This window comes from Brachyistius frenatus, unplaced genomic scaffold, assembly GCF_029030835.1.
Source record: "Brachyistius frenatus isolate BFR_SWC_R1_liver_20210118 unplaced genomic scaffold, ASM2903083v1 Contig_240, whole genome shotgun sequence".
NCBI classification, from domain to species: domain Eukaryota; kingdom Metazoa; phylum Chordata; class Actinopteri; family Embiotocidae; genus Brachyistius; species Brachyistius frenatus.
The window spans coordinates 356,023-369,446 of record NW_027210839.1 but is presented as its reverse complement, the minus strand read 5'-3'; the positions used below and the strand labels follow the sequence as shown (position 1 = coordinate 369,446).

The following is a 13,424-nucleotide window of genomic DNA, read 5'->3' as shown; positions in this document are numbered from 1 at the left end:
GTGAATTCTGCAGTGCCCCTGTACGGTTCGTCAGGCACCGTAGTGGCGTAAAACACGACGAACGTGAGGATGGTAATGACGTCAATGTGGAGCCAGGGGGAGGGCAGGAGCGAGAGAGAGAGAGAGAGAGAGAGAGGGAGGGAGAGAGGGAGAGAGGGAGAGTTTGTGCGGCTGCTGCAGCATCACTCAGCAGCGCGTTAGTGCAGTGAGGAGTCCAGCAGCAACTCCCTCAGCTCTGGGGGAAAAAAAAAAAAAAAAAAAAACCAACCAGAACAGTCCCCCGGACTTAACCTCAAGTTTCTGGAGGAAGAACCCGGGAGACGCTTTCTCTGCGACCTGCTACAGAGGAAGAGAGAGACTTTTACTCCATTTCATTTTTTACCCAACCACGCAAGGGAATGCCATCGATAAATATGAAACTGGAGATGGTGACCATCATCGCCTGCGAAGTAGACATCGAGGTGTTTACATCAGACAAAATGCAGGTACGGTTAAAAACGCACGTTGCAACAAATCCTGATTTTTTTATTATTTTTTTTTGCCCCTGCGGTGATTGTGCAGCAGTTTGGGACCGAAGGACTGCATGCTGCCCTGTACAAGTGCATGCATGTCTTGGTGACGTTGAATGCAGCCCTCTCTCAGACGGAGGATTTTTTTTTTATCAATGGGAGCCGCAGCTCGCCAAGACGCACGTCCGCGCGCGGCGCGCGTGCGCGGCCCGGTGATTGACGCGGGCTGAATTGCAAAAATAGGTAGAGATGGAGAAAATGGGACACTGTCTGCAAAAATGAGCCTTAACGCACCAATTTTTGTACGATTGTGGGTCAAGTTTCTCAGCGCGAGGAACTGGGAGAGGATGCGCAAGTTGAATGGGAGGGTGTGATGAATTGTCCATGCAAGACACATGCAGAGAAAGAATTGAGGCATTTTTTTTTTTTTTTTTTAGACGCAGTGGCGGACAGACCCTCGTCTCTCTCTGTATCTCTGCCCTCTCCTCATCACAGCAGCATTGCAGGTGCACCAGGCTAGACGTGATACTGGAAAAGATCATTAAATATTAAATGAAACATTTCAGAGAATTTAACCAAACATCACATTAATGCTAAAATTCTGTGTTACTTGATGCCACAGTGAAAACAAAATTCAGTTTATATCAATCATGTGAGTTTTTCCTCTTTTAAATGAGACTATTTGACTTGGAGTATATTTAGGCGGCTATAAACTCTGTATTGACTGAACTAAACACATCCTACAATAATATTAGATTCATGTAGTCCAAAGCCCTCAGGACAAATCAGGTACAGGTATTTGATTTTCAGCCTGTCAGTTACACAGCAGGGAAGCAGTTGCCCTCCAATGTGTTCAAAGTGAGCTTCGGGACACCACCTTTGGCACTGCAACATGCCAGTTTTGGGGCTTAAAAGGCCACACAGATGGTGTGCCAAAGCTTGGCTCACCCAGTAAACCCTTTGGAAACTCCATGTCAGAATATATTCCCTCACCTGCTGGCTGCGTGTCTGCTTGTCTCATTTGACTCATCACCAAAGAGACAGAGAGAGACGCGGGAAGGGTGAAAGAATAAAAACCGAGCTACAGTATAGGGCAGCTGGGGAGTTTGAGGACGAGCTGGATCACCTATAAGTTTACAGTCTGTGGACATATGCAAGTACTTCATTATATTCAGCCAGTGTAAGTGAGGAGATAATTGTGACATGATCACACAAAACATCATCTTTTTTTCTTTGCCAGATGGGATGAAGGCGGAATTCAGCCCAGGAACTTCAACTCACCCCACCCGCCTTGTTCCACCATATTTCTTTTGTGGTTCCATGTTTATCATTAATCTTGCACTGCCTGCCCAAGGGATATGAATGTATATATGAAATCTAGATGTCCTGTTTGCTTCTTGTTTTTGTGATGGCATGATCTGCCTGTGCTTGTTCTTGGAAAAAGAGGCCGGGCACGTTGTGAACACACAAACAATGCAAGTTGACCACTGACTCAGCCTGTGGTCTGCGTTCCCCCAGTGAGCTAGGCAGCTGCTGTGTTTGCTCCCAACTCTCATTACACTTCCTAACCACTGCAGACCAGCCAAGGTGAAAGACACCAACGTGTCACCCTGCAGTTGTTCTCTAATTATAGGATGGTGCCCATCATCTTTAAGGTTTTCTATAGGGAGTGTGGGCGAAAGAAAAGGAGCTGTCACTGTATAGTGCAGAGCCACAGAGGTGTTTCTGCTCGGTGCAAGGGGAGAACATGGTTAGATATGTCATTTATTTCATTGTGGTATACTTTTGTTAACACCTGGTTGGTGCTCTTACAACAGCAGTCCTCCCCAGACAGGTTTGACACAGCCACGGGCAGGACAGTGTGATCACAGGGCAGTCCTCACTAAAGCTTCCTGTCACACAAGCTCTTATCAGCCCCCTTCTCCCAGACTCAGGCCAAAGAAAAGGGGGTCCGGGCACAATTAAAAGAGCAGACACAGGGCTGACTTTCGAATGGCTCAAAGAACACCACTAATCCCGGTTTCTGGAAAGCGCTAGGGGAGAGGGCAGATTAAAGCAGGGCACGTGGGGAGCGGCCCTCTGATTGAGCTCACCTCCCTGTCAGCCTGCTCTTGTTTTTATTATCATTCAACAAGATCTGAGCCCGTCTAAGGCCCCTGTTCTCATTAATACGCCTCAAATCTGAGGATGAGAAACAATAATCAGACTCCTGTTTGGTTGCAAAGCACTTCGGGCAAACTAATATGTGGATTGCTGTTATTTATAGACCCTGCAAGGCAAGATTAGGCAGTGGCACTGGCGTCTGAATGGGCGACACGAAGGAAATAAGTGAATGGTGGGTTTTTAATTAGAGGAGATGCTTCGTGAACGGCTGTGGCGTTTTGGAGCCATTGTTTTGACACGGTTGAAATGGCTTGCCCCACGCCTTGGCTCAATCCCCGCTGGTTACATCATTAATGAGCCAAACGGAGACGGCAGTGGGCAGGACAGGTTGTTGTTAGAATCATGGCAGAGCAGTTGGTACAGGAAGCTCTTATTCCCAAAGTGCTCCGTATCCATTTTGCTGAAGAAAAAAAAAAAAAAAAAGAAACAGACTATTGTTGTGATGAGGTCTAGTGAGGCCCGAGCTGCGGCTGCGAATGCAGACACTGTACAATGTGCGCTCATGTTTACCACAACATTATCATTACCTGGAAAATCTACCAGCATCAGCAGATGATAGCACAGGACACATGCTGAAGGTCAAAACATGTTGGCTGGCACTGAATGTATTACAGAACACAGAGCACGTCACAAGCCTTTATAGTTACCATGCATGCTTGATTTAACACGTACATTTACATCTGATTTGTTTATGTATTTATTCACTTGCCAGTTTGATGGTTGCCTATTTATCTTCTGTTTTATATGAATAATTAATAAGCCTGTGAACCTGCTCTCTCTCGTGATAAGTGCCTCTCCGGCTTCAGTCTGTCGCAGAATGAAAGGTGTTTACTTTGATTGTGAAACATTTAACACATCCAGTCTTTGGCAGAAGACACGATTTGGACACTGTGACGCCGTCATACTTTGTCGTCGAGACACTTATCATAAAAACACCACACGGGCTGCATTGCTGAGCCACGAAGGACGGCTATTTTCAACTTAAGCCTGTTTCCCCACACACGGAAGACTGTAGTAACACTGACACAGTCACACACTCCACAGTTCACACACTCCAACCACAACAGTGAGTCAGCGGACTCACAGACCTACAGACAAACATCTCTGTCAGCAAAGACACGCACACTCCTGGCCGAGGACGCCGGGAGAAGTTTCCACCCGCCCGGGGTCACTTTCCGTCTGCCCTCCCATCTCTCTTCGTGTTTATCTGTCACCTGTGTCGTATGTCTGTTCTCAGGCTTTACTGTCACTGAAATTATGCTGGTTATGTGGAAGGAGGAGAGATTTGATGACTGCTATTTGTAGCTCAGCAAAACTGCGGTGATTTTGCTGACGCCTGTGATATTTTCAGTGTCTTGTTTTTAATGTACAACCTTACATAACATGTTGTCATTCCCCTTGATTTATGAAGGTTATTTTCAGCATCTGAGCAGCAAAGCAAAGTATGAAAACAATGTGCCATTGTGATCTATTTTCAGTTATCAAAAGTGGGAAGTTTGTCTGCCTTAACAGTGCTCTTTTGTAGGTACACCGCAGTAATAGAGAAGTAAAGGGCAAAACATAGATAAAGGGATAGAAAGAGTTTTATAGGGCTGCAACTAACTAAATATAATTATTGATTATTCTGCAGATTATTTTCTATATATATATTTTTTTTTTTTAAATGTCAGAAAAAAACACTATCATCTTCAACTAGATTTTTTTTGTCAAAGCACTAGTCTTAGACTCAAAGAAATGCAGTTTTCTATAATATAAGATGTATTGTTGTCATAACTGAGGAAGTGTAATAAGGTTATTTGGGGTTTTTTTTCTGGAAAAATGACCAAAAATCATTTCAGTATCAAAATAGTTCTATAAATTACTCCAAATAAGATGCTATTATATACCATAATCAGGTTTAGTTGGCTCATTTGACTGTCTGATGTAGTCTGATGTAGCAATCATTGGCCATTTAGTCAATTGTCTTATTTATCTGCATATGTTTAACATTTTAAAGCTCTTACTCCATATGTGAATGTGACCTCAGACTTGCGTTTTAAAGCGCTGTTGTGATGCACTCTAACTGGTTGTTGGGTGAAGGCGTGAGGCAGCGGAGCAGCGGCAGGATGAACTGGATGGATGTAGACGGTGACGGTGTCATGTTCTGTGCTGCTCGGAAACCAGATCCGCATCCTGGCAGGGTTGAGCGATCCTGGGTCTGAGCAGTGGGCTCAGGTGTGCCTGCGCTCCCCCCAGTCTGGGCACAAGGCAGGTGGAGATGGGCAGTTCACATTTGCCTGAAACCCTAGAGAAGCGCTGGGGCTCATGTGTCAGCTAAAGGTTAGCGCTGTGTCCGTTAGGGTGACGTACAACAAAGGGCAGTCTCCTGGGCGGGGTGTCTGGTTTCCATGTGCCCAAGACGACACGAGCATGAAGCGACAAGATTAGAAGCAAAGGAAAAGGCCTTTCAATGGAATGTAGAGGCCCACAATTAACTGGCTAAAGAAGAAGAAGAAGAGGAGGAGACAGCGTCATACAGCGATTGGCCTTTGTTATTTAAGTTACTGGGAGAACATAATTTTCCTCTCCGAATTTCTAATTGGATTTCCAGTCCAGCCCAAATGGTTCTGAGAAAACAAAACAGTTGTTGTTCCTAAAATAACTTTGTCATACCAATTACCTTGGAAAAACACAGCTGGGCCTCAGACTATTGTATAGATCAGTCCCGAGGTCATACTGCAAGCTAAAGATAAACTTTAATAATGTGTCAAGCAGTGTTTACATTTTCAAGCACGTAGAGGTGAAGTGGTTATTGAGTCAGTGGAACCACAGAAAAATAATGGTCCGCACTTTGTTGACTGATTCATTATTTATTTTAGTCATTAATTAGGCAGGAATGGCAAACATTGGCAGGTATCAACTTCTAAAAGGATGCAAGTTTTCAGTGTTATATTGTTTTAAATTGAATAGCATTGAGGTTTGGACTGTTGGTTCGATAAAACAAGCAACTTGAAGAAGTCGTCTTTGGCACTTGATTAATGTCAGTGGAATCTTTCTCAATGTTTGTCCTTTTTCAGAGCCGTCAAAATAACTTCAAGTGAAGTGGAAGACTATTTACTTATTCTACTTAAGTAAAAGTAGCAATAACAGTAGAATCTCTGCATTTAAAATTATATTTAAAGTAAAGCACAAATACCTCAATATTCAGATTTGAGTAAACGTACTTATAGTTACTTTCCATGATTGCACCTACATCCCAGAAACACGGCATAGCTGTGCCGCCTGCTCCTGTGTTTGGTTCTGCAATGCTTAATCATCACGAGAGATGCTGCATCATCACAAGGCGATGCACTGATTGCCACCAGAAAGGCGGAGAAAACGGTTCAAATGCAAGAGAGAGAGCGGTCCGAAGAGACAGGGTGGTGAGTGAGCAAAGGAAGCGAGTTCATTTGACCGCACGCTGTTGCCGAAGTTCAGAGCTGTTGCGGTAGCGTCTCTTAGCCACCTTATGTAATGTTGTGTTCCTCTTTGGATTACCAGCGCCTCTAAAGTGTATGGATCTGCATGGCAGAGCCTGCGTGGACATACTTGCATGCATGAGTGTGTGATGTAAGAAAAATGGGTGTGTTTGTGCGAGCGTGCGTGTGTGTGTGTGTGTGTGTGTGTGTGTGTGTGTGTGTGTGTGTGTGTGTGTGTGTGTGTGTGTGTGTGTGTGTGTGTGTGTGTGTGTGTGTGTGTGTGTGTGTGTGTTCAACCGAAGCCTAAGTGCTGCTGAAAAGTAAAAGCTCCTGCCTCAATAAAAAAAAAACCCATAATGACCAGATTGGTGGTAATAGGATTAATGTGTCCCCGCATGCCGTAAACTGATTTCAAGCTCCCTGCCGTGGACACATTGTCCCCAAGGGAGTGGCCGTGCAGCGCCGCAGCGTCGGCCTCCGTCAATACGGCTCCATGCTCCAGGTATTGATTCCCCTGTAATAACACTTGCTCCATTCAGATACCTCCTGGGTGCTTTGCAGCTCCCACAATGCAGACAAAGCTATTAATCGTGGGATATCTTTGTTATTTTGTAATGCCGAGGATTTGCTGCGATGCTAATATTAATGGCTGCGTTGACAAAAGCTGCGTGTCGAGTTGGGGTCACCGCACACAAACATGATCTCAGGCTTTATCCAATGATATCGAGTCTGTTGTTGTGACAACACATTACCTCATCCTGAGTAGTCACAAAGCTGACTGTAGTTCACTGACGTTCGTGGTGCGAAAACACTGACCTTTAACCTCGAGGTTAAGTGTTGCTTCAACAGCCAACAGATACTAAAATAGAGTAAATTACTTTTGTTGTCTCAAATATTGGTGGCAACTTTATGCCTTTTTTGTAGTTTTTAACTGGACCCAAACGTAACAGTGAAACGGTGTGGGATGGCAGATTTAATGGTGGTGACTGTAAATCAGAAAAGAAAGATTAGCTATCATCAACAATAATCTAACTACAGGTATTGTAAAGTGAAATATTACAGTAAAAAGAAAGCTGGAGCCACAAAAGTAGAGACAAGTTGTCAAATTAGTTACAATGCCAGGAAGAAACCAAGTTTAACCGGCGAAAGATCAGCCTCAATACAACAGGAAGTACAATTCAGTAAACAAAGAGTTCACTTTTAAAAACCAATAAATGCCTTTCTTTAAAAAAAACTTGGAAAAAAAACCCCTCACTCAATACTAAAGGGAGTCTTGTAAAATAGTTGTTTGTTTCCAGTTCAGTACATTTCACAAAAAAGATGGAAAAAATGGTGGTGAACAAACCGTTCAGTGCGTCGACCATGCTCCATTTTCTTTCGATTATTTCCCCCCCAGTTGTACGTGTGTCAATGTATGATTCATAAAGTCTTGGGATATGCGTCGATTTTTCACTCGGGTTGAAACGTTTTCAAGAAGGATTGACGTGTCCATGTGTTGATTCCTGCCGCACCAGGCAAATTCACATCTAACCGCTGCTTTCCATGAACTTCTTTTGCTGTCAGGCTGGTGTTGACATTTGCGTTGCATGCTGTCTGAACACGGAGCGAATGTATAAAATACATAATTAAACCAGGACTAATGAACTCACTCAATTCAGGTAGAATCCTTTGTTTGCTGCACACTGCTCTGAAGCAGCGAGTATCATGTGGTTAGCAGGAAAACAAATACTAAACATGTTAAAGTAGCGATAATAACTGTTTATTATAGGGGCAGACGAGCATCATGTGGCGGAGTAGACAATAGATACGAGTCGGTAGGTTTCACCGAGATGTGCGTGTGCGGTCCTGTGTTGTGTAACGGAGGCTGAATCCTGAAAAACCTCTGGAAACGTCCTCATACTTTGAGTATTTGTTTTACTGTTTGCAGTAACGTCTGGCAGTTGGAAGGTCTGCTGTATGTTAAACATAATTCGTTTCCAATAACTGCAGTGGAAAGTTGGCTCTGGAAGAGTCATGGAAAACAAATATGGACTGTGATAAGGAAAAGTGCGCTGGAAAAGACGTGCATGCAGGTATGAGATTTTTTTTCAACCAGCTGCGTCTGCTATTTCCACACTCAGCCTGCCCTGTTCGACCCCATTAGACGGGTTCCAGTTTGGCCCTTTAGGGAGGACGGTAATTAAAATAATGGTCCACTCACTTAAGAAATGAATTTTCTTAATTATTCCAACATGATATATTTTTAGTGTAACACTGTCCCTGAGTCACCCTGAGGCTCCGTGGCCTAGTTTGTTGGTTTTCACCCAAATCCCATTCTAGCACGATGGTCTGGATTAGACTGGGCTAAAGCCACGCACGTGTCGCACAGAAAGACGAGTGATTTGCCAAAGAGAAGAAGAAGAAAAAAAAAAACCAAAAAAAACACTGAATAACCCTTCTTTACGTCCCAATTAGGCACAGTTAATCTTTTCATTTTGATCCTAAACCCTAATGGTGTAATTTGACGTAGAATTGAAGTTTGAGGATTACAGTCATGAATTGTCGTATCCGAGAGCCGACACTGACATACTGTACTGCCTAGAATGAGAAACCAGATGCAAATAGATCTTCGGGACTCAGCCAGTGAATTTAAATGCTTCGTGTTGGCAAATCTTGACTTTTCGTTCTTTAAAAAAAGACATACTGCAGATGAATTTACTGATTATTTTCAGCTCTATACGCACTGCTTTTCAGTTTACGTTACATCTCCGCATGCTGTTATCTCTCATTTGCCATCGAAAAGGCTTTTACTTTGAAATTAAGATTAAAACGATTTCTTTTTGTTTGGTGCATGCTCTGCATTTTCAGGCACGTGGCTGTTCAAAGGGATGATGGGAAACGTAGCTGTGTTTCCAGATGATGCGACTTGCTCACTCTCACCAGTTACAGCGACCAAACAGCGGAATATGCTGGGGCCTTATTCAACTCCCCCCGAAATTGCACAACGAGTTGACAAACACAACAATGATAGCCGACAGCACGTTGGCGCTTTTGTGGAACATTACGATTTGCACATCATTTGCTGAGAATACATTTGGAGTGTGGCGTTCGTGCGGCGCTGCTGAAGCGTTGCGTTCACCCTGCAAACGGAACAGGAGGTTTGCTGACTGTCGGGGATCCTCGCACATTAAAGAAACCCAATCCCGCCTTCACGTAAGATTGGAAAACACTTAAATCACAGTCATCTGTCACAGGGTTACACCCAATTCTGCCACTCGACCCATTCGTTACCTGGAAAAGGTGTGAAGTACACACACCCCGGTTCATTACTCAGCTTTATCGCCCCTCCTGTCGCCCGTTCCCTCCCAGCACTGCCCTGTCAATCACTGTTTATTGTCCTGCCGATGATCTTTTGTTTAGATGATCGTGCGTCAGGACCACTGGCTCCGCGCTCGCTGCCTCCCCGTGCTGCTGAATGTGAGTCATGCCCACAGTCATGTCCTGTTGCCGCTGTGATGACAGCCTTTCCATTACCGTCAGGAACATAACTGCCTCGTTGCCCAAGAGGCAATCTGCTGAAGGATGGCCCCGCAGCCACCACCGGAGTGGCTGCAATTCACGAGCAAGCTTTTCATCTCTCCGTGTTGGTCTTTTGCTGCGCCGGTTTGCTTTCTGTCTCTTTATTTGGGCCTCTTTGTATGTTGGATTCTTTTTCCTCAGGACATGTGGGCTTTGCCAAACTCAAAGAGTGATTTATTTCACTTCCCTTCATATATAAACACTGTAGTTATGGCTCATACTGCATAAAAAAAATAAAAAAACACAACGTTGGTTTTCTTAGAAAGACTGTGGGACATTAGCAGCAGCTCATTTGCATGTTCTCCCAATTTGTCCTTTACCTTTTCCTACTAGGAGCATTTTGTGCGCTCTCAAGTTGACTTTACTGTAAATTGCGGTTGTCCTTTTACTGCAGAAAACAGGACAGCTTTGTCCCTTTATGTCCCCTTTTCTAAAAAAAAAAATCTTGGTAATTTTTTTGGTAAATATCTATAGAAAGTGAAAATGTGGAGTCTAAAATTCTGTATATTAAATTTTGTTTTAAGACTTTACACTATGACTATCTATCAGGGGTTCTCCAGTCGTTTTCCAAAAACAACTTTTTGCCAATTACTGCGCGCACGATGCATAAACCAAGACTGAGAGGAAAAAGATCTCATTTTGCAAATTGTAACTCAGTTGTGAGAGATAGTGGAAGACAGGAAAGGAGTTATGTAAAGGTGACATAGAGAAACACGCGATCAGCAATGATGACCACACTTGCTCTTACAATTAAGCGACATTGTCGGCTATTTGAGAGCTGTAACTTCACACCTCCTACTTCCGAGCGTCTCCAACCCAAACACACCAGATCTCTGGCGTTGGATAAACAAAACCTGCGAAGGAAAGACTTTAATGCGAGAAGTAATCATGAAGTTGCTCTTTAGTGCTTTTTGATATCGCGTTTGTATGTTTTTGTCTTCATTTGGTGGAAAAATGTATCAGGGCTTTTTTTTTTTTTTTTTTTTTTTTGATTTTGATTTTCTGTTACTTGTTACTGAATGTGAGCTAAATCATATTTTCACGCGCCGTCTGCGACAGATGTCGTTGTCTGCCTCGTTGAGAATGGAAAAACAAGAACATGTCGTTCTCTCCTCTCACCTGCTGTCCTGCAGCCTCGCGGGAAATACGGTAGTAGCAGGATGTTGTGCGGTTAAAACAGTGCGTGTATGCCGACGGGCGTGCAGTTGTCCTTCGGTTGTGCTCCGACACTGATAGTGCTGCCGATCATGTTATTTTATGATGCAGACCTGCTCTCTGTTCGCGTGTACATGTGTGTACTGTATGCGTGTGGGAAGCCAACTGATTGTGGAAACACTGAAGAATCCTGGACCCCTTGTCTACATGACACACACGCTTACTCACTTGCTCTCACACACACACACACACACGCACACACACACACAACAAAGTGAGTAGGTCACCGCAGGGAACATTGCGATGGCAGACGAGCAGGCCACTTTTCAGCCGTGTGTAACCGAACACCACGCTCCTCTTCCTCATTTCCCCTCATCTTCCTCCTCTCATTCCCTCAGGATGTTCGCTCGCGGAAGCCACATAAATTAGTGATCAGCCCGCTCACTTGTTGCGCACCGATCGGCCTTTGGGTGCATCGGCATCGGGGTTAAAAACAAACAGTGCATGCTATTATGGAACATGATCTCGGAGCTTTCTCACATCTCTGCTCATGCCAAAACATCAATTTAGGTAAAGGAAGTAGCCACTGTGTGTGTGTGTGTGTGTGTGTGTGTGTGTGTGTGTGTGTGTGTGTGTGTGTGTGTGTGTGTGTGTGTGTGTGTGTGTGTGTGTGTGTGTGTGTGTGTGTGTGTGTGTGTGTGTGTGTATATAATGACTACCTTATCACACATAGAGTTTGATGACATGTGAGTCATAGTAGCAGCCTGGCTAAGGCTCATGGAAAATTCATACTTTGAATAAGGGCTTAAGTGGGCTTTGCAGAGGCCAAACAAGGGCTTTGTTGTCATTCTCAACTAATCACGGTTGTACCCGAATCAGGAGGGTTTGCAAACAAACAGTAAATTAGTGTAAAAAGGCTCTAAGATTAAAGCCAAGGAGGATGGGAAATAATCATGCTCCATTCTTCTCCCAAATTTGCTTATGATTTACATAAAATCCTGAAAGCTAAATATGTTTGTGAGCAACAACAACAACAAAAAATGATTATATGCAATGGGAAAAGTGTCCGCAGCACAAACGTAGTCACGTATCACACAAATGGCTTTCAAAATTGTGAGATGTTGACCTTTTTTTTTTCTTGGTCTATTTGTTTCCTATTGGCCGTCAAGTGACTGTCCAACAAAAACACATCAGACACCAAAACCATGAGTACTTCTCTTCCGTCCTTTAACAACAACATGTACAAACGTTTACTCACTCACGTTACTTGAACTAAATCCACGCTGATTTCATACTCTGCCGCGTGACTTCCTTCTTCTGCAATCCAGCGTCTTTCGCAGGCACCTCGCAATTTTAGAGCAGTTACTGTGAAGCTGATACGAGGACCAACGTTACTATTTCACATTTTGATAAGAGAAATTACCCCCCCGACCCTGTTGTATCTTCCGTTCGGCTCGTTGGATCTTCAAAGCTGTTTTGTAGGCAGTTTTTTTTTTTTTTTTTTTACATACTGCAACTTTAATATCTTCGTTCAGCGCGACCGTTCTCATCAGCGATCTTTATCTTCTCGGCTCTAATAAACCAAACGTACTGAGCGAGGAGCTGGCAGATAGAAGTGAATGCTGGTTGGCTGAAGAAGTAACACTCAATGAATTCTATACCTGCTGTACATTTTGAAATCGGCAAATATTTGCCAACGTGTTTGCCATAACACGAGCCATAAACAATCTGATGTGTCGGTGTTCTGGTTTAGAGCTCGTGCTGCTGCTCCCGAGTGGCTAAAAAAAAAAAATATTCAGATTTCAACAGGATCTCTTTCCATTTTAGAGAATTAAAAAAATCCGAAGTGATCCGAATTATCTGTGCTCACATGAAAATGTATAAATACTTACAGGGCTAATATAAAGAGACACCTAAAAGAAAAGACTGTAAAGAGGTGTAATAACAAAATAGACAACCTTTTGGACATGTTGCTTCCTCTGCTGTTGATGCACAACTACGGGGTGAAAGAATTCAATGTAAAAGAGCACACTTAACATTTAACGCAGTCCCAGTATCGTGGCGAGTCGCTCTCTTCCCCCTCCACTGGCTTTTTGGGATTTTTGGGATTCTAATTGATAGGTTGGTTGGCATCTCTCCTCCGAATGCATAAAAGGAGTCAAGATATTCACACATTCCTGACTCGATTGCTTTTCCTCGCTCCTTAAGAATGCACCTTGTATGGTGAACTGGAAAGCCGACTAAAAATGGTATCACGGAGCCTGGAGGTGAAGTCAGCTCTGAGGTTTAGCCAGCTACCCGGAGGCGTTTAGCAAAGGACGACCAGATGCACTTACATGGGGAGAAGAACTGGAAATAAAACAAGGAGAGGAAGGGGGGGGGAGAGGGAGATTATGGGTAAAAGCGCTAATCTGCTTATTTTTTTTAAAATCCAAATTGTTTAACCACAGTGAACAACACACTGCAGCATAACTGTGGTTCACAGCTTGCTGAATCATTTACAACTCTGCGTGTGTCAGACTAGGTGATGATAATGTGATTTTACCGCAGAGGCAGAGTACAGCCGGTTTTTCACAGCATATCACTCTCTTATATAAACAAT

At 43.7% G+C, this 13,424-nt stretch overlaps 1 protein-coding gene across 3 annotated transcripts in view; it reads left to right on the top strand.

Moving 5' to 3' along the window:
* The window catches only part of rcan3 (regulator of calcineurin 3), a 40,080-nt gene that overhangs the window by 16,016 nt on the left and 10,640 nt on the right, over window positions 1-13,424 (top strand). Inside the window, exon 1 of one of the 3 annotated variants that reach the window (XM_069720419.1) lies at window positions 178-485. The exons of the other annotated variants lie outside the window; for them this stretch is intronic. Coding sequence (XP_069576520.1) covers window positions 399-485 — 87 coding nt within the window. The 5' untranslated portion in view covers window positions 178-398. Of the gene's footprint in view, window positions 1-177; window positions 486-13,424 lie in introns of those variants that run through there. 3 annotated transcript variants of the gene reach the window in all.